Source organism: Armigeres subalbatus, chromosome 2 (assembly GCF_024139115.2).
Source record: "Armigeres subalbatus isolate Guangzhou_Male chromosome 2, GZ_Asu_2, whole genome shotgun sequence".
Taxonomy (NCBI): domain Eukaryota; kingdom Metazoa; phylum Arthropoda; class Insecta; order Diptera; family Culicidae; genus Armigeres; species Armigeres subalbatus.
In genome coordinates, this window is record NC_085140.1 from 408,967,014 (window position 1) to 408,987,494 (window position 20,481).

Genomic DNA, 20,481 nt, shown 5'->3' on the forward strand with positions numbered 1-20,481 from the left:
GAAATCGAACCTTAGATGCCTTTCGCCATACTGATTTCAGAAAGTTAGCTCCTAGTGTGCCGCTGTAAGCACGCTCAAAGCAGGCGATTCATTTACAGTGAATCATATACAATGAAAATAAATACTAAAGTATGGAAATCCATATAATGTGTGCGTGCCTTTTGTGTATGGCGAAAAAGCTTTCACTACTACATTCGAACGAGCTCCCATAAGAAGCCGTGCAAATATGTACGTCACCATTTGCTGTTTACATTTTCTATCATCCACTAATACAGTTGCATTTGGTCTTCTTCCTCACCTTCTATCTATTGAATCATATTGGGCCTGTTCAAATATTACGTAACGCGAAAAACGTTGTTTTTAAGAACCCCCCACCCCCTCGTAACTATTCGTAACAATTTTCCGAACTACCCCCACCCCTATGCGTAACGCGTAACTACAGTGGTTATGGTTTCCTACCCGCCCGCCGCTGCCTTATCTAGGCGCTTATGTATATGTGAAAACAGCCAGCATGATTTAGCCAACAGAAGTTTGTATGGCGAAAGACATCTAACGGAGATTTTCTCAACAACAGGAGCTTTTCACAAAAATCTTTTTGGTACTAGTTATGTAGGAAGGTGTCCGCTGCTACGCCTACCGAATATTTTATCTATTAAGTTGCTTATTTTTGAGGTATTAAACCTTAGATCAAGCTCTATCTGGTAAAAGGGCGAATGTCGCAAGAGAGAATTCTCTTCGTCGACTTCCCCTCTTTTAAATAAAAGTGACAAGCAGAGGATTTCTTTGCAGTTTATCACATCAAAATGCAAGTTCGCATTGTTTCCTATCGTGCTGAGGTGATAAACCACAAAGAAATCCGCTGCTTGTCACTTTTATTAAAAAGAGGGGAAGTCGACGAAGAGAATCCTCTCTTGCGACATTCGCCCTTATTCTAGATAGAGCTTGAGATGCTTCTCACCATACTGATTTCTGAAAGTTAACTCCTAGTGTGCGGCTGTAAGCACGCTCAAAGCATGCAATTCATTACAATGAATCGCCTGCTTTGAGCGTGCTTACAGTTCGATTTCTCAAAATAATTTGGTAGGCGTAGTAGCGGATACCATCATAACCGGTACCGAATAGTTGTTCATGAAAAGTTCCTAGTTTTTAGAAAACCCGCGTTAGATGTCTTTCGCCATACAAATCTCAGACGGTTAGCTCATGCTGGTTATTTGCGCATATACGTTAGCGCCTAGATACGACAGCGGCAAGTAGGAAACCAACCACTGTATGTGATTCATTTATTTGAAAATGAGGAACAACAAGGGCCTCATACGCCTGTCACTGGCGAACAAAGCTCGTGTACTCTGCATCGAAGCTTAGAACCGGTGTTAGGGCGCAATCGTTAATGTGAACATTTTTATATTCGGTTAGTTACTGCAAATCAATTCTTTTTCGAGTCCCTATAATCAAGCAGGCATGTCAAGCATACCACATCGTTATATTGCTGCATGATTGAGTGTTTAATTTTGATAAAATATCGAAAACAAAAGTGTGCATAAAAATTGCCTCGCCATAACAAAAAGGTGGTAGAGAATTAACACTGTTGTTTACAGTTTAGAACCAAATCCAGATGTCGCACATGTTGGGGTAGGGATTCAGTGCTCCGCCTTCTCCCCCTAAGGAACAATAGAGTTGAGTGACGTTTAACGCTCGCACACTAATGTGCAATTCGTCATGTGTAAAAACATGTTTGTTTTCCTTCTGCTCATAACCTCAAAAATGATTGGGTCATCACAATGATTTCAAAAGAGTCAAAAAATATATGGAAATATACTCATTTTTACCCAATCTTTGCTGAGTGGCACCATCTAGGAGTGTTTGTTTTCCTTTTATCGCCACTCACACATTCGGACGTGAGAATCTCAATAATTAAGCAAGATCTGGGACGGGACTTGCAAAGAGGAAACAATGTAACTTCATCTGCAACCAGCAAGCGCTGTCACGAATTGTCAGATGCAACCAGCACCTTTTTGTGTGAAAGTATTGGTATCCCTCGAAAAGTATTCCGAATGATTTTATTTTACGAGTACTTTTTCACTTTGAAAAGTATTCTACAATAGCCGGACAGATTATTATTGAACAGTTATAAATACATGTTTTATTTCCGATAGGAAAATCTTTATAAAAATAAGTTTACAAATTCGTAAATTGCAAACACGTTTATTGTGCTCAGAAGATTCTACCCGGGATTTAGGTGAAACACTCAAGGAAACAGTTGAGAATTGATGATCAACTGTGATGAAAAGAAGAGCAAGTGTCAAAACAAGGAAAAAGAAAGCCGTCTTTGCAGGTCTCGTCTCAGAGCAAGATAATTCAGTAAAAAGACGATTCGACTCTGTCGATGTGTTCATCGTGCCGTGTGCCGAAATGAACTTCGAGAGCGAAAGAGAGTCATGAACAGCGGAAAGTCGAAACAAAAAATGAACATGCGTTTTGTTTTCATAACATCGCCTCGGCATGTCATTCAAGAAAATACACGACACAGCAGTGGCGGTTTTTGTTAAGAAGTCTCACAAAATTTCACGTGAAAAATTATGTTTTAGTGCGTTTTAATTGTAATAATTATTACTAGTGTTTTTAGTGCATGTGATTAAAGCTAAACTTATCCAAGATGGGAGTAACTGGGTTGTGGAAGCTTGTGGAACAATCGGGCAAACCAGTTCCTCTTGAGACGCTTGAAAACAAGGTGCTTGCTGTTGGTTAGTTGTAAAATACGTTTTAAACGTTGATTAGCAGAAGTTTGAAATCATTCTATTTTTGCAGATATATCAATCTGGTTGCATCAGGTTATCAAGGGTTTCCAAGATTCGAAAGGAAGTTCCTTACCAAATGCACACATTTTGGGTTTATTTCATCGACTATGCAAGCTGATGTTCTATCGTATCAAGCCCGTATTCGTTTTTGACGGTGGTGTACCAGCTTTAAAGAAACAAACGATAGTAAGTATAATAATACACCCGTTTTTTTTCACGGTTTGGTTTTAGTCGTTGAAGACCTTCAGCGTCAATGAAACAATGAGTTAAACCCACGAAAAAAATCACAAAAAATCAAAGAAAATTCAGGATGTATTTAAAAAGCTGTGAAAGTTTAAGTTTACCGAGAAATTATTGAATTTTAACCGCGTAAAAAAACCGGGTGTATTTATCATTTAAAGCGCGGGGCTAGAAAAAAATCAATTATTGGTGTAAGTCACTTACTAAAATGACAATTCTATGTAAAAACTTTTTGTTTGTCTTCTATATTCGCAAAAGTAAGCATTAATCAGTCTAACTTAAAAGCATTTCAAATTTCAACGTTATATAAAATCCATAAATTTTCAATATTTAAGCCCAATGGAATACTGGAATGATTTTCAATAAAGTGCTAATCTGTGCTAAATCCAATAATACAGTCACAACCATCTTTCACTGGTAGGCGGTGATGCTCCTTACATTACCGGAGCGACGTAATTTGCTAAAAGATGTATGGGTTAAACCTAAATTTCGTGCATTATAGTTTATTTGATTTTTTGTTAAAATTACATTTCTTGAATTATTGAACCTTTATCATAACATTAATAATCTGAAATATTATTAATTAAACATGATTTCAGGCCAGGCGCAACCAGAGTAAAAGCAAGTACCACAATGAAGCGGATCGATTGCAACAATTATTGTTGGAAACACTTGCGAAGGAGAAGGTAGTGCAACAAGCATTGGGATCGGCAGCGCAGCTCCTTGTATCGCCTTCGAAGAAACCAGGAAACAGTAGCAAAGCCGCCGAGGAGCCCGATGAGATTTTCAAGTTGCCCGAGCTGAAAGATGATTCGCCCTTCAAGAAAAATGATAGCTCACAGACCGATCTGGATGAAAGCACTAGCTCGTGGGATGAGAAGACATCCAAAAACTACTATCACCTGAATCTTAATGCTATCGATGTGACGAGTGTGCATTTTAAAAACCTACCTGCTGATGTTCGACACGACATTTTGAATGATATCAAAGAGACCAGGAAGCAAAGCTCATGGGGTCGGTTGCATGAGCTTCCAGTGGAAAGCAATGACTTTTCATCGTTCCAAATGCAGCGATTGTTGAAACGACGTACAGTTCAGGTGGAGCTCGAGGAAGCCGAGAAAGAAATGGGAGGAAAATGCCTTTCGCTAGCCGAACTAGAAGCTCTTCTTTCCGAAGAGGGAGTGGATACTTCTTCTAGCGTGGCAGCGCAAAAGATAGCCTCGGATGAAAACACACGATTTCTGCTGGTCAGAGACGTGCAGAAGGCAATCGAAAAGGCAAAAATTAAAGAGGAACAAGAGAAGAACGCTCCAAAGCCTCCTAAAATAAGCAAAAAGGAATCAATGAAGTCGGAAGTGATCGATGTTTTGGATGATAAGGAAATGGATGAAGAATTGCAGCTGGCGATCAAAATGTCGCTGATGCAGGACGAAGATCCGAATGTGATGATCAATCTTGAACAGGATGAAGTACAAATGTCGAAACAGCAGAAGCAAGCACTTGGAGGCTCTGCCATGACCTTGGCTAGGGGTTTCATGTTGGAATACGGTGGTATGTCAAATGACGATTTCCGAGAATTGTTGCACCAAACGCAGGATGTTGATCCGGGCGAAGTGGAGCAATCTTTTACTCAGATGTTTGAGCATAACACCGCTTCTGTGCTCAAAGGAACAGATGATCCAGAAGATAAGCAATCTACAAAGCAAGAGGAAGAAGTTTTTATTTCGTCGGACACCGAAACGGATTCGGACTTTATTGATGTCCCTACAGACGATTTGGATGATACGGCTCCGGGGATTATGTTGCCACTGAATCCAAGTAATCACATGAAACCACTGTACAGTACGGTTGTGGATTTCAGGTTGGAAGATTTGAAGACAAAGCCGAGCGGGCACAAAGTATTGAAAGTGATTATCGAAGAAGGCAAGATTGGGTCGAAAGATGAAGACGATATCTTCGCGGATGTATTCGAACAGAATCTAGCAAAGGAATCAAATAAAACGGAACCCTTGTTAGCCAAAAAGTTTGGGGAAGAAACTGTTTCTGAGGTATGTGTTAGCATTTTATAACATACAATTTTATTAATTCGAACAAGCATTGCTTATACATCAGGAACATTCATTATTACGTCACACTCTACAATTTCTTATCTCCTATCTCTTCATATTTTTGTAGTACTCTAACCTTCAATTACAAATTAAAGCAACTATAGATTTTTTTCAGAATACCAAATCCGTTGCTGTACCGATTCCTTTGGTCAAAATCAAGAAAGTAGACGATATAAATGCTAGTTTACAGCAAGAGCTCAAAAGATTGAAAGCAGCACCAATTATTGACCTTGATGACATACCATTGAATGTTCCTATAGAAGATTACAATTCTGAAGTACCTAAAGCATGTAAAAGCAATAAACCGGAAGAAGTACGTGACATTGTGAAACAACAACTGGAGCAACTCAAAACAAAAGCTCTAATGATAGATTTGGATGAAATACAGTTGAGTGACTCATTGTCAAAGGATACTTCTGCATTACCTACAACTGAGCCCGTTAAAATAAGCTCTGATACAGAAGATAGTGATGCAACGATAGGATATTCGCCAATAAAAGAAGTGCAGAAAATGTTGGCAGCCGCAGATCAAAATCGCCTAAATGTCGCACATATTAACGAAAAAGAACCCGAACCCACAAGGCAAATCCAACCTGCCTTCGATACCCCCAAGAAAGGTACCCTGGAACATTTAGTTGTAATGCGAACTCCCGGTAGTGATTCGAAAAAATCCGAACCTGAAGAAAACATTCCAAATGTCCCAAAGCCTTTTTTCGTCAATAAGACACCCACCTCGTCTTCAAAGAAAAAGTCTCCCTCGACGGAATCAACGCCTAAAAAATCCGGTAAAGCATCCAAAGAGTTGTTCCCGGAACCAGAACCGGTACCATCGACCAGCAGATGTCTTCAACCCACGGTCGAAACCGTCATCGCCGATATGGCTGGCAACCTAAAGGAAACCAAAACACCACTGGAGCTCAAAAAAATGGCTCTCAATCTGGCCCAAACCGAGCGAGAGTTGGAAAAGGAAAAAAATCGGCAATCACGATTGGGAACGTCCATCACTGAACAAATGCAGGACGATTGTATGCAGTTGCTGCGACTATTCGGTGTCCCATACATCGTTGCCCCAATGGAAGCGGAAGCGCAGTGTGCTTTCCTAAATCAGATTCAGATCACCGATGGCACTATAACCGACGATAGCGATATCTGGCTGTTCGGTGGGCAGACAGTGTACAAAAATTTCTTCAACCAGCAAAAGCTAGTGCTGGAGTTTACGGCTGGAAACATTGAAAGGTTGTTCCAAATGGACAGGAAGAAGTTGATTCAGTTGGCGCTGTTAGTTGGCAGTGATTACACAACAGGTGAGTGATAATTTGTCTAAAATATATGTCTGTGGTAGTCGTAAATATATGTTTGTCAGTATAATCTATGAAAATTAGTTTGGAAATCATGGGTATATAGCTCAAGAGAACTTATACGTCAAATGTTTAGAAAACTTACTTAATTCTAATGAGCAAAATAGTTTTTCACAACAAAAGTCATGTATGTATAACACTTCTAGTGCAGTTATCCAAAAACATCAAAATTCCCAACACAAGAAATCTAAAAATCTAAACATTAACAAATATTCTGCACTTTTAGTACAATTTAGTATTGTGTAATAAAATAATTAGTGCTAATAGTATCAAAGTTCCGAAACGTTTAAATGACTTATTAGTATGTCTTTCTCTTTCTAAGGTATCAGTGGTATTGGAGCGGTTACAGCAATGGAAATACTTGCATCCTTCCCCGCCACACCCGAAAAGGAGGGCGAAACATCCGAAATGATGTCGCTTCTCTCCGGGCTACGAAAATTTCGCGACTGGTGGAACCATGGCCGAAACAATTCCGTTAGCACCCGCATTACATTGAAGTCCAAATTGAAAAACATTGAATTTACCGAAGGTTTTCCTAGTTCTGGTGTTGTTGAAGCCTACCTATTTCCCACAGTTGACAGCAACAAGGAACCCTTCTCCTGGGGTTATCCGGAAGTAGAGAGCTTGCGAGACTTCGCCAAACAAAAGTTTGGATGGCCCCAGTCAAAATTCAACGAAGTCATACAGCCTGTAATCAAACGGTTAGACGAGAGAAAATCGCAAGCTTCGATCAAAAATTATTTTACAGTCCAAAGTGCTGTCGCTAACAATCAGCTGAAGGTGAGCAAACGTGTGCAGAGCGCCGTGGATGCAATGGCTGGTAAGATAACTGAAGAACCCACGAAGAGTCCCAAGAAAAAAGTCACTCGAAAACGGAAGCCAAAGGCAGGTTTGCAAGAACCTACTTCCGAACCAACCTCTTCGGAAGTTATAAGTTTGACTCAGGACAGCGACGAAGAAATTCTAGCACCAAGGAAAACTAGGGCAAGGAAGGTTGCTGCCAATACCTCCCGAAAAGCCATAACCAGATCTACTAACGAGGCAGCCGCTGTCGAAGCAGAACACTTAACATCTGATAAACCATCCACCTCTTTGATCAACATTGGAAGTATAATTTCGAAAATAAACGACCAATCAGCAGAGAAATTGGACGATGAAGCTACCGTGGTGCGTAAAAAGGCCGCCAAAAATAAGATACCGGATTTCAATCCCGCCATTCCACAGCGTTTGAAGGATGAAGAGGAAATGGTCAACCGCAAGCAACGAGCCATTGAGCTCTTCAAAAAATCGCAAACCGTTTCGAAAGCGAAAAAATCACGCAAATAAGTCCAGCTTCATATATAGATTGTCTGTTTGTTGTTGTTAATGAATACTAAACAGCTCGTTCTCACTGAAAATCTTTATCAGTATCTTCAATTACGGTTCACAATGATAGATGACTTCCCTAGCGTGTTGTTTTTAATTCTCAAGCACTATAGTATTGCGGCTGGTAAAAATGAGATGATAAGTTATCTAAAATAATAAAAATCGTCCGAAGCTTGTAGAGCGATGTTGATTTACTAATCTAGAACATAGTTTGTATCATTCTTTTTGACTTCACAACTACCTACTTGTTTGTATCTTTAAACGACTTATTGCTACTTTCGCCGAAGTACCTATTTCCTGTATTATATACCTGCTTCGTTTTCTTCATCGCAACATCAAATCACCAAACACCTTAACTGCCCATATATTTATAACAGGAAATTAGGCAAACTTGGGATTGTTTTGAATTTATGGGCGGTTTGTTTTTTTAAATTATGTAAAGTACAATGTTGCAAGTGGGTAAAGGAGCTCGTATAGTTCAAGTTTTTATTTATTTATTAGCAGACTAACGCCGGAGTGGCCTGTGCAGTACACAAAACTCTTCTCCATTCAGCTCGGTCCATAACTGCACGTCGCCAACCACGCAGTCTGCGGAAGGTCCGCAAATCGTCCTCCACCCGATCGATCCACCTTGCCCGCTGTGCACCAGGCGTTCTTGTTCCTGTCGGATCGTTGTCGAGACTTCGTGAAAATCGTACTACTCGTGTCAATCCCTGTCCTTCGTATTACTCCCTCCAATGCGATGTTGAATAGCAGACACGAATGACCATCACCTTGCCGTAACCCTCTGCGCGTTTCGGAGGGACTCGAGAATACCTCTGAAACTCGTACTACGCACATCACCCTATCGTCGCCTTGATCACCGAATCAGTTTATCCGGAAATCCGTTTTCGCGCATTGGCTGCCATAGCTGGTCGCGATCGATTGTATCATATGCGGCTTTGAAGTCGATAAATAGATGATGTGTGAGCACGTTGTATTTCTGCAATACCTGACGTACGGCGAACACCTGCTCTGTGGTAGAGCGTTTGCCCATAAAACCCGCCTGGTACTGCCCCACGAACTCTCTTGCAATTGGTGTTAATCGGCGGTATAAAATTTGGGAGAGTACCTTGTAGGCGGCGTTCAGCAATGTGATTGTGCGGTAGTTGCTACAATCCAGCTTATCGCCCTTTTTGTAGATGGGACACACGACACCTTCCATCCACTCCTGCGGCAGAACCTCATCCTCCCAAACCTTGGTAATTACCCAGTGCATTGCTCTAGCCAGTGCCTAACCATCGTCTTTAAACAGCTCTCCTGCACTCTAACTTTCACCTACTCAGTGACTGAGTAAAATTGTATTGCCATCTCTTTGGGGCCGTCCACAAAGTACGTCACGCCTCTAGGGGGGAGGGGGGGTTCAGAACAGCGTGACGATCCATACAAAAATTTTAGAGGTTTATTACAAAAAGTGTGACGAAGGGGGGAGGGGGGGTCGAAAATTGCCGATTTTTGCGTGACGTACTTTATGGATCTTCCCTTTTTTCTCTCGGAAATTTTACTCAATTTCCGTCAAAAGCAGGATTACTCATAGTTTCGAGTTGGCCTGCTTTTGGCAGAAATTGAGTAAAATTTCCGTGGGATAGAAAGAGAGAGCAATACAATTTTACTCAGTCACTGAGTAGGTGAAAGTTAGCGTGTGGTAGTTGGTCAACTCCAGGGGCTTTGTTGTTTTTCAGCAGGCCGATCTCCTCCTGGTTTTCCTGGAGGTGTTCTTCGTAGTTCTGCCGCCACTTCTGGATCACCTCATGCTCGTTCATAAGAAGGTTCCCGTTTATGTCCTTATACACATCGGGCTGTGACCCGTGGGCGGTGAACGGTTTAACTTCTCATAGCACTTTCGAGCGTTATTAGCGCGGTACAGCTGCTCCGTCTCTTTACGATCTCCCTGCTGATACTTTTTCCTCCGAAAAAACCAGTTTTGTCTGTTCCGCGCCCGTTTGTATCATGCCTCGTTCGCCCTCATGCGGTGTTGCAGCAATCTCGTCCATGCTGCATTCTTCTCTCCATCGTATGTCTGCTCCAGCTGTGCATAGAATGCTTCTTTCTCGTCGTCGAGTCTCCTTCCGTATAGGCAGTGCACGTTGATGATGCTATAGTTGAAGAAACGGCCTTTTATCCTCAACTTGCACATCCTTGCGCGAATTGGCTGCCACCAAATCACGCGTTAACGCATCTTTCCCAGCTCGTTGGTGGTGCCATAGCTTTCGTAGAAGGTAGTCATTCGATGCCCGCTTTTCCACAATTTCTGTCCTGTCCAGTAGATTTCCTGCAGCGCTACGACGTCTAAGGGATCGTTACCGTTGATAAACGTTTAATAAAGATTAACGGCAAAATCGTTAATCGTTGAACGAATTATCGAAACGGCGTTAATCGTTGATTAACGGTAACAACTCTAGCTACCCCCTCTTCTACGAACATAGCTTCAAATATGAATAAAGAACTGGAAGAATAAAAATTGGCTTTGTCGTCCTTTTCAAATGTTGGTCTAGAATGTCTCCATGCTGAACATGTTTAAGTATTTAGAGATATTACTACGCAAATATGACGAATAATTATGTCCATCAGTGTAGACACGAATTAGTGCATTGTCCTTGTTAAAGAAGTGCATTGTCCTTGTTAATAATCAATCATCACTTGCTTACACTTACACGGACATGTCCAGTATCTGGAGCATAAACACTACATTACACTTTACACTACTGTTATACTTTTTTTGCGAATCACTGCACAACAGGAGAACACATGAACCAACCGCACCAGACAGCGGTCGAAACGAGACCGCTGTCTGGTGCGGTTTTAAATAGTTGATAATCAATAGTTTCAATGAATTTGAAAAATTGCTGGAAAGTTTCCAAGTCGATTGATTAGAAAATCTCGGAAATCTACCAAAAGAAGAAAGGTTTATTAGTATTTGAATTTTCGTCTATTTTCGTGACGGTTTAGAGTTTGGAAATTTTCTTTCTACATCCTGTATCCGAACCATCCTCTTATATTAATGACACACTGGTGGTATGAGTACCATGGTACAAGAATCTTGAAATGAGTATCGTACCGATTATTGTCTTTATCAAAGATAGTCTTGGAATAATTTTCTTGCCCTCTTGTACCATGGTACATTGGTACAAGTACCACAGGTGTGTTTATGTCAGAAGTTTAAGCACGTTTAAGCATTTGGCTGTGTTGAAGAATTAATTCTATTTCAGTTTTTAAACTTTCTAAACTTCGTGACAATCCTTGAGTGATTTATTTTTGGCGAGAAGTTCATAGTCATGCAATTTAACTGAGGACACCTTTTACGCATACACAGATAAAAATATGTTGTGATTTCAAATGTATTTTCATGCACATATTTGGAACATGTAAATAAACGTAACGTTGCCAGATCGTTAATCGTTGCCAGATTTAGAACACGGGTCCGAAACCTTACTATAATCCAATGTTATGCGCCAACCGATGCTGCCGATCTGCAAGACAAAGAGAACTTCTACAGTCAACTCAATGCCGTCGTAGATAGAATTCCGAAGGGTGATATCAAGATCTGTTTGGGCGACTTCAATGCGAAGATCGGATCCGACAACTCAAACCATGAGCGCATTACGGGACGCCATGGTCTCGGATAAATGAGCGAAAACGGAGAGCTGTTCGCAGAATTTTGTGGTTATAACGACATGGTGATCGGATGATCGCTCTTCCCTCATCGACCGGTTCACAAGGTCACGTGGGTCTCCCGTGACGGCTTTACAGAAAATCAAATCGACCACATCTGCATCAGAGTCTATTATATATAGAGTTGCGCAAAGAGTGAAGCCAAATCTACCTATTGAACTGTCAAACCGTCTACCTATCGAGCATAATAAACAAATGCTTGTTGGTGAGGCGGAAGTATTGTTATCGCCTAATGATTATTATGGCGAATTAAAACGAATGAATTGAAATGTATTAGACTTGATCTAGAAACAGCTTAAAAAAAACATCAATACATTCTCCAATAAAGTAGCAACAAGAAATTCACGTGTTTGCACTCTGTGGGTGACTAGGTTATCGAATTAAAAAGCTTTAGAAGTGAACACTCCCGTGAAGTCACTTGAAGGGTTGAACAAAAGTGAAAGTTGGCAACAGAATAACAAGAGCATCATTCGGAATAAGTGTAAGAAGATCCTCTTTGCGTAACTCTATATAATAGACTCTGATCTGCATCAGCCGAAGATGGAAACGGAGCCTTCTTGATGTATGGAATAAACGTAGTGCCGATATCGCGTCTAATCATCACCTCCTCATCGGCGAAATACGCCTACGCATTGCGCGGATTCGTCGGCAGGAGGAAAGAGTTGGACGACGATTCAACACACGCCGTCTGGAAGATGCCACGGTGAAACGGTCCTTCGTTGAAGAACTGGAGACGCGTGCTGCAGATATTCCGGAAGGTGGCAGCGTGGAAGACCAATGGACCGCCATCAAGAATGCCTTCATCGCCACCAGCGAGAACAATCTGGGCGAACTGCGCACCCAGAGAAAACAATGAATCACCGATGAGACCTGGAGGAAGATAGAGGAGCGAAGAGAAGCCAAAGCCGCGATAGAGCGATCGAAAACCAGAGGAGCCAAAGTCTTAGCCCGTCAACGATACGCGGCTCTTGAGAAGGAAGTAAAACGCTCATGTCGACGGGATAAGCGAGCGTGGGCAGACTCTGGCCGACGAAGGAGAGAGAGCCGCCGCAACCGGGGACATTCGCCTCTTCTACGATATCTCACGACGCTTAAGCGGGGCGAAGATGAATGCAACGATGCCTGTGAAAGACGCGAATGATCAGTTATTGACCGACCCAACTGACCAGCTGAAACGCTGGTTCGAGCACTTCGAACAACTTTTTTCAAGTGCCAGCCAGGCCATCACCACCTCGGCATGATCTGCCTAGGATCCGACGTATAACACGCGTCAATACCGAAGCTCCATCATTGCTAGAGATTCAAACAGCCATCCAAAGCATGAAATCGAATAAAGCCCCAGGGGTCGACAGCATATCAGCCGAGATGCTCAAAGCTGACCCCATGCTGCAGTAGTTGAGCGGACTGCATCGTTTATTTCGTAATATCTGGGACACCGCAACTTTCCCGGTCGACAGGATGCAATGTATCTTATAGCCTATTCAGATTACGCCATTAATGACATAATAATTGGCGTTTCAGGGTAAATACGCTTTATGATGTCATTATTTACGCAATATTCCATACATTTTGCTCTGTCAAAAGATACCCGCTAAAAAGAGCCATAAAGAATTTATTACGAACAATTATTTCGAGAGAGCTTTCGTTCTAACTGGGATGCAGGGAGAAATTCAACAAAACAAAACTGACAAGCGTCACGCTCTCTTTGCCAGAGAGAAAATTCTCTCTGTTTTCATTTCGTTTCGTAGTTGACAGTCATGCTCTTTCTGTCGCAGCAGGGTCGAATACATGTTAGATGGAAATCTTCTGAGCGCTGAAGAATAACTCGGATTGTGATGGTTTTGTGGAAAGCATTTTATATGATGAAAAATAATGATGATAATTATTTATTCTTCATTTAAAAAACTCCATTTCTCTCTTTAAAAAACAGATGCTCTCTAGAATTAACATGAAGTATTTAACTTAAACCTAGATTTAATAGAACAAATCGAATAAATTTTCAAAGTTCAAGGGCCAATGCGGAAGACAATTTAAAACGTAGGATTGGTTGTAAAACGAATATATTTGATGAATAAACATGATTTCATAAATTGTTTCAATTCTGCTCCTTGAATGGCTTAATATACTTTGGATTTCAACATTTTTCACGTGGGACAACTGTACGATTTGAATGGGATGTATATATAAAGTAGAATAACCTTAAATAAAACATGGATTGGTAATGCATTAATTCATCCAAAATCCAGTTTAAATTATATCACATTCACACGATTCGATTTTGTTAGAAGCTGTATCATTGATTGTCGAGTAGAACGCAATGGTTCAGTTTCCATTTTTGAAAAAAAAAAATTAAATTGCTGAGTTGCCCTTCATACATGGAGATACTGGTGGAAATACATTTTAGTTCGATAATATTTCTTGAAAATTGGTCCAATCGTCCTTTTTTATTTATTTGTGAGAATTCCCAAAAGTAGCTAAATTTTTCTATCAAATCTCCGTGTAGAGTGCTGCACAATGGGGTCCTGTCCGACCCTATCCGGGTCGTAGCTGGTGTGAGGCAAGGATGTATTCTATCACCGTTACTGTTCCTCATCGTAATCGACGAGATTCTGGTAGATGCGATTGACCGTGAACCAAACCGCAGGCTGTTATGGCAGACTATAACCATGGAGCACCTAAACGACTTCGAATTGGCTGATGACGTTGCACTCCTCGCGCAACGGCGCTCTGATATGCAGAGTAAGCTCAACGAGCTTGCCGAGCGATCCTCTTCGGCAGGTTTAGTCATCAACGTCAACAAAACCAAATCGCTGGATGTAAACACGGTGACTCCTTCCAGTTTCACAGTAGCCGGGCAACCAGTGGAGAATGTTGAAAGCTTCCAATATCTTGGTAGCCAAATGGCGTCAGACGGTGGTACCAAGATCGACATAGGCGCACGGATCAAGAAAGCAACGGCTGCCTTTGCGAGTTTAAGAAATATCTGGAAAAACAGGCAGATAAGTGAACGCACCAAAATACGAATTTTCAACTCTAACGTGAAATCTGTGCTGTTATACGCTAGCGAAACATGGTGTGTATCAGTGGAGAACACTCAACGGCTGCAGGTGTTCATTAACAGATGCCTGCGGTATATAATTCGGGCCTCATAACTGGATCGCAAACAAGGAGCTCCATCGTCGTTGTCACCAGAGGCCGATAGCAGAGGGATAGGAAGTTGGGCTGGGTCGGCCACACTCTACGTAGGGTCGGAAACGAAATCTGTTAACAGGCATTAGACTGGAACCCAGCGGGACATCGCAGCAGAAGCAGACCCAGAGGCTCATGGCGGCGAAGCCTCAATAAAGGAATAAAAGAAGTCGACCGAAATCTAACCTGGCAACAGGTTAAAGCGATAGCCGGGCAACGCTCAGGATGGAGATCTTTCGGCCCTTTGCACCACCGGAGGTGTACAGGATCCATAAGTAAAAGTAAGTAAAATAAACGTAACATTATCGATTGAATATTCTTTTAAATCGAAATAAATTTAAACCATGCTTGTAAAATTCAATCAAATTTAATTAAATTTCAAGTGTTTATTCGGTTGTTGGGATTAGCTGCAGTTTTACACGTCGTTGAATATTCAATTTTTTTGCTGTGTAGGTTTATAACCAATGATCTTCATGAATAAAACTACATTCTAATGGTCGTCGATTTTGGGCGAAGTTGCCGGCCTCTATCCGGTTCTTTCTTAAATATTGTTTTTGCTATTAAAGCCTAGAGCCCTAGATCATTTAGAAATGGGGCACTTCATTGTAGAGATAGTGGCGTTCCTATAGGTCGTTCCTATAGTGGTCGGATATGCAAGTTTTTCATAGCGTTTCATAATGAATGAATTATTGGCAGTGACTGATTTTCTACCCGCCGCTTCCACATCCAGGCGCTATCGTATATGCGTAAAATAGCCAGCATGAGTTAACCGCCAGAAATTTGTATGGCGAAAGACACCTAATGCGGGTTTTCTCAAAATTAGAAACTTTTCATGAAAACATATTTGGTACCGGTTATGTAGGAAGGTGTCCGCTACTACGCCTACCAAATATTTTTTAGATTTCTGCCTTTCGCCATACTGATTTCAGAAAGCTAACTCTTAGTGTGCCGCTGTAAGCACGCTCAAAGCAGGTGATTCATTGGTAAACCATTCTTTTGGATCTATTTTTTTCACAGTTTGAAACTAACGTGGTTTCAAAATATTCACTATGCAGGAAGAGAAACGATAAATAATTCTGCACAATCCTGCAAAATCCATCTTCGTCAAAAGCCAGATTTTACCCTTTATTCAGTCCCATGATCGCCAGAGGTGAGCCAGCCAAGGGCTGAAAACCTCTTAAATAAAGACGATAATAATAATAATAAGTCCCATGATGGCCCACTTACGTTTTGGCTAGATTTAGCCAGCTGTCATTGTAGCAAGGAAGTGGCTACAATGGTACTACAATAGTGGAGTCCAGTTCATCCCAAAAAATCTGAATCCATAAATTTGTCCTCAATTCCATACAACAAAATAATTTTGGGTGATTTTTTTTTTTAACTAATTTTATTTGCTAATTATCTAATACATGCATTCATCTCTTAGACTAGGTGTTCCTTGTTTTCTTAACACTATCATCCTTATTTGCTATGCTACATTTTTAGTTATTATTAATACATTTCAATTGCCTCTGGCAGTTACAATAGAAATTAGAAATATTTCCTCTGGTTGAATTGAACCATGTAGGAATTACAATGTTTTCTACTTAAACTAAACTTAACCTAATTCATACTAAGGGTACAAGGAGCTAATCGTTGCAATAGAAGATTGCAACGATTTTTGTCTAAAATTGGAAATTATTTTGTTGGACATTTGATGCAATGTCTCAATATTAGAAATTCTATGAAGTTCATTGGTACTATACCACGGAGGCAACTTCAGAATCATTTTCAGAATTTTATTTTGAATCCTCTGAAGTGCCTTCTTTCTGGTATTGCAGCAACTAGTCCATATTGGCACAGCATACAACATGGCAGGTCTAAAAATTTGTTTGTAAATCAAAAGTTTGTTCTTAAGACAAAGTTTTGATTTTCTGTTTATAAGTGGATATAGACACTTAATATATTTGTTACATTTGGCTTGAATGCCTTCAATGTGGTTTTTAAAACTTAATGTTTAATCTAGCAGAACTCCTAAATATTGAGCTTTGTTAGACCAATTAATTGGAACCCCATACATAGTGACAATATGTCTGCTAGATGGTTTCAAATAAGAAGCTTTCGGCTTATGTGAAAAAATTAAAATCTGAGTTTAGAAAGCATTCAGGGAAATTTCACATTTTTGCAAGTGGAAAAAATATCCAAACTTTTTTGAAATCTACTACAAATGACACGAAGGCTTCGCCCTTTGGCTGAGAGACCTGTGTCATCTGCAAACAAAGATTTTTGACACCCTGGTGGTAAATCAGGTAAGTCAGAAGTAAAAATGTTATACAAAATGGGCCCCAGTATGCTGCCTTGGGGAACACCAGCTCTAACAGGTAATCTATCAGATTTAGAATTCTGATAGTTTACCTGCAGTGAGCGATCTGATAAATAATTTTGGATCAGTTTAATAATGTACAGAGGAAAATTAAAATTCATCAATTTTACAATCAAACCTTCATGCCAAACACTGTCAAATGCTTTCTCTATATCAAGAAGAGCAACTCCAGTCGAATATCCTTCAGATTTGTTGAGCCGAATTAAATTCGTTACTCTTAATAACTGATGGGTGGTTGAATGCCCATGGCGAAAACCAAATTGCTCATCAGCAAAAATAGAATTGTCATTAATATGAACCATCATTCTATTTAAAATAATCTTTTCAAACAGTTTGCTTATTGAAGAAAGCAAACTGATTGGGCGATAACTAGAAGCCTCAGCTGGATTTTTGTCCGGCTTCAAAATAGGAACAACTTTGGCGTTTTTCCATTTATCTGGGAAGTATGCCAATTGAAAACATTTGTTAAATAAATTAACCAAAAAGGATAAAGAGCTCTCAGGAAGTTTTTTGATAAGTATGTAGAAAATACCATCATCACCCGGGGCTTTCATATTTTTAAATTTTCTAGTAATAGATCTCACTTCATCCAAATTAGTTCCCAACGAAGGGTCAAAAACATTATCTTGGTTGAGAATGTCTTCGAAGCTTCGTGTAACCTGATCCTCAATTGGACTAGTGAGATTTTGGGTGATTATTAACCAGAACTGAAGATGAAGGGAGCAGTTACCACTGACATTGGCCGTATGAAGAATTGGTGGAATTAGCTAGCCAAAATCATGACTGGAGAAGGTGTGCGCCGACTGACAAGCGGTGTCGACAGGAAACTGCGAGAATTTCTTCGAAACAACGATGCATGATTCGTTTCAGTCATTCATATGAAATAAAATAATATAACTTTTGTTTCATTCTTAGAAAGTTTTTCGATCAAACTGAAAGTTAAAAAAATACACGCATTTAAAAGTGCTCAATTTCTAAATGATCTGGTCTCTATTTCTTCCGACATTCGTACAGATTACACAGTGGTTCATGCGTCTACCCCACACGTGTTTTCTACTTTCCCTCCGACTATTGTATGCAGCATTTTTCCCTAGAAAACCCCTAAGGCTTTCACTCCGCCTCATTTAACGTCCACGCTTTTGATAGAATAAGCTTCCGTCTGCATGTTGCGGGCAGGGGTGTTATCGATCATTTAGTAATCTTCAATCGATCATTCAGTAGTTTGTCAATAACAAATTCTTGAGGTTAGATTTCAAAATATGTAGTATGGTGGACTTTTAGTGCAAAGGTTTATCTACAACTCTGCCCAACAGTTCGATGTATGAATTTACTAATAATGGAGCTATGCAGCTAGTAGCAGTAGCTTATACTAGGGTAAAATGCCCAATAGTGGACCCCCTAGTAGCGGAATTTTGCTCTTCCTGTCATACGGCTTAGAAATTTTCAAAATATCAACTCTGCTTGTTATCTAACAACAAGCTCTGCATCCCCTCTTCACGATACATACATAAAACACCCAAATACACGACGTTATTCGTTGAAATTAATATTTTAAAGTCTAACTGAATTCGCCCTTTAGTAGACCCCCTGGGGGTCCATAATAGGAAATTGCTTCCCTATAGTCGACACTTCATTTGATTTTCATGTCCCGTTTCGGGACGTTCTTCTTCCCTATTATGGACCCCCCAAAATATTCCTATAATGGACACTCTCGTGTTTATTTTTTATAGAATTGTAAAAAATCGCCTAATTTGACTTTCCATAGGATTTCCAACAAATGTAATCAAATCATAGGACTGTAAGGTAGGTTCTCCCGATAGAATTTTATAGCGAAAGGTTGACATTGTGCAGTAATAATGCAATAATGGCTGGAGGGTCCACTATTGGCTGGGGGTCCACTATTGGTCACTTTACCCTAAATGATTGAAATTTTATCCTTTAGTATAAGTTATCGCAACTAGCGATGTAACTCCTACAATAGTGGAATTTAAACATCGATGTTTTAGGCAGAGTTATAGAAAAGCCTTCGCACTGGAAGTCCACCATGCAACACTTTTGGAATTAAGCCTCTAGAAAGAGTTATTGACAAACTACTAAATGTTCTAACGCAGATTACTAAATGATCGATAACATCCTTGGATGCGGTACCTCAGCTGGTTACGTAATCCATAGAAGGCCCAATTCGCAGCAGAAATACGCCTTTTCACTTCATGGTAAACGTCATTTTTACATGTCACTAACGTTCCAGGGTAGCTAAATTCGTCAACAACTACAAATACAACCCCATCAAAAACTAAATCGGCATCAACACCACATGGTCTACATATATCTGTACCCGCAACCATGTATTTTGACTTGGTTAGAGTTAATGGTTAAGCCTATCCTCGGTGTCTCTCTCTTCAGTGGGCTATAAACCTCAACTACTGCTCTGCTATCGATTCCAATGAGGTCAAATTCCGTCCGCAAATTCCAGGAGCATATGCGACTGTGATGGGGTCTCCAGTAGCCTTGCGAACAAAGGCGAGTTCATTTCTCGATCCGATCTAGGATGTTTTCGGGTTGGAAACTTTCTCGACACCCTGGGCATAGTGTATCCATTGTACTTGCCACACAAGACACAGCAATGGCGGGCATAAAAAAGCATTCAATTAATAAATGAGGAAATGCTAATAGAATACTTAGTTGAAAAGCAGACCAAGTTCCAGTTGGAATGTAGAGCCGTTGAAGAAAAAGATGCGACTGTGTGATGATAATGCCGTTCCTCTGCACGCCAAATCGCGCATTCGTGTGAGTAACTAGAAGAGTAATTGCAAATAATTAACTAGATAGCTTAAACTGTCTTTTAATTATTTAGTCGCATTGAATGAATATACATTACTGGAGTGGAACTATACTAAAATATACCAGGGTTACATTAAAACTTCTCACCAATATTTGACCACCTGCTTGCATGAACATTCCACAGTGTGTTGAAAAGAGCTCAGCTGTCGTATATCGAAATATTGACTAATTGTTTACATCCTTTCAGAACTGTATCATAAATGTTTTGCTTGCGTCACGTGCCACGATTATGTCCGTCTTCATAAATAAAAGAAATAATTTATTCAAAGGCAAACTTAACTGAAGACCTACCTACCTCTACTCGGTCCAATAAGTTCATATGCTAGCTGAGTGATGTGACGGATTAGTTTGGATAGTTGATTAGAACAAATGAAGGCGACCGCTTACAGAACGTGCGCTCTGCTAAATTATGATCGTGGCTTACTTAGCCTCACTTTTAGGATGTGGATAATTTTGCACAATCTAAAATTTAAATCTCGACTTCAATGCTGATTCTATGCGATCAATGAGTT

At 40.3% G+C, this 20,481-nt stretch overlaps 1 protein-coding gene and 1 long non-coding RNA gene across 2 annotated transcripts; one reads left to right on the forward strand and one right to left on the reverse strand.

The window, feature by feature from the left end:
• The first annotated feature begins 2,492 nt into the window (after positions 1 to 2,492).
• On the forward strand, positions 2,493 to 8,076 carry LOC134213359 (DNA excision repair protein ERCC-5). Its single transcript, XM_062692351.1, has 5 exons — positions 2,493 to 2,741; positions 2,806 to 2,981; positions 3,635 to 5,083; positions 5,259 to 6,447; positions 6,824 to 8,076. The coding sequence occupies exons 1-5, from the start codon at positions 2,654 to 2,656 to the stop codon at positions 7,825 to 7,827; spliced, it is 3,906 nt and encodes a 1,301-aa protein (XP_062548335.1). The 5' UTR covers positions 2,493 to 2,653; the 3' UTR covers positions 7,828 to 8,076.
• Positions 8,077 to 19,844: 11,768 nt separating this feature from the next.
• Positions 19,845 to 20,366, reverse strand: LOC134217615 (uncharacterized). Its single transcript, XR_009981110.1, has 3 exons — positions 20,265 to 20,366; positions 20,057 to 20,206; positions 19,845 to 19,923 (listed from the first exon to the last, which is right to left on the reverse strand). It is a non-coding gene; the product is annotated as an uncharacterized LOC134217615 (long non-coding RNA).
• Positions 20,367 to 20,481: the final 115 nt, after the last annotated feature.

Coding starts and splice junctions, on each gene's coding strand:
- LOC134213359 (XM_062692351.1), top strand. CDS start 2,654: ATGGGAGTAACTGGGTTGTGGAAGCTTGTGGAACAATCGGGCAAACCA. Junction 2,742..2,805: donor AAACAAGGTGCTTGCTGTTG/GTTAGTTGTAAA, acceptor CTATTTTTGCAG/ATATATCAATCTGGTTGCAT. Junction 2,982..3,634: donor CTTTAAAGAAACAAACGATA/GTAAGTATAATA, acceptor ACATGATTTCAG/GCCAGGCGCAACCAGAGTAA.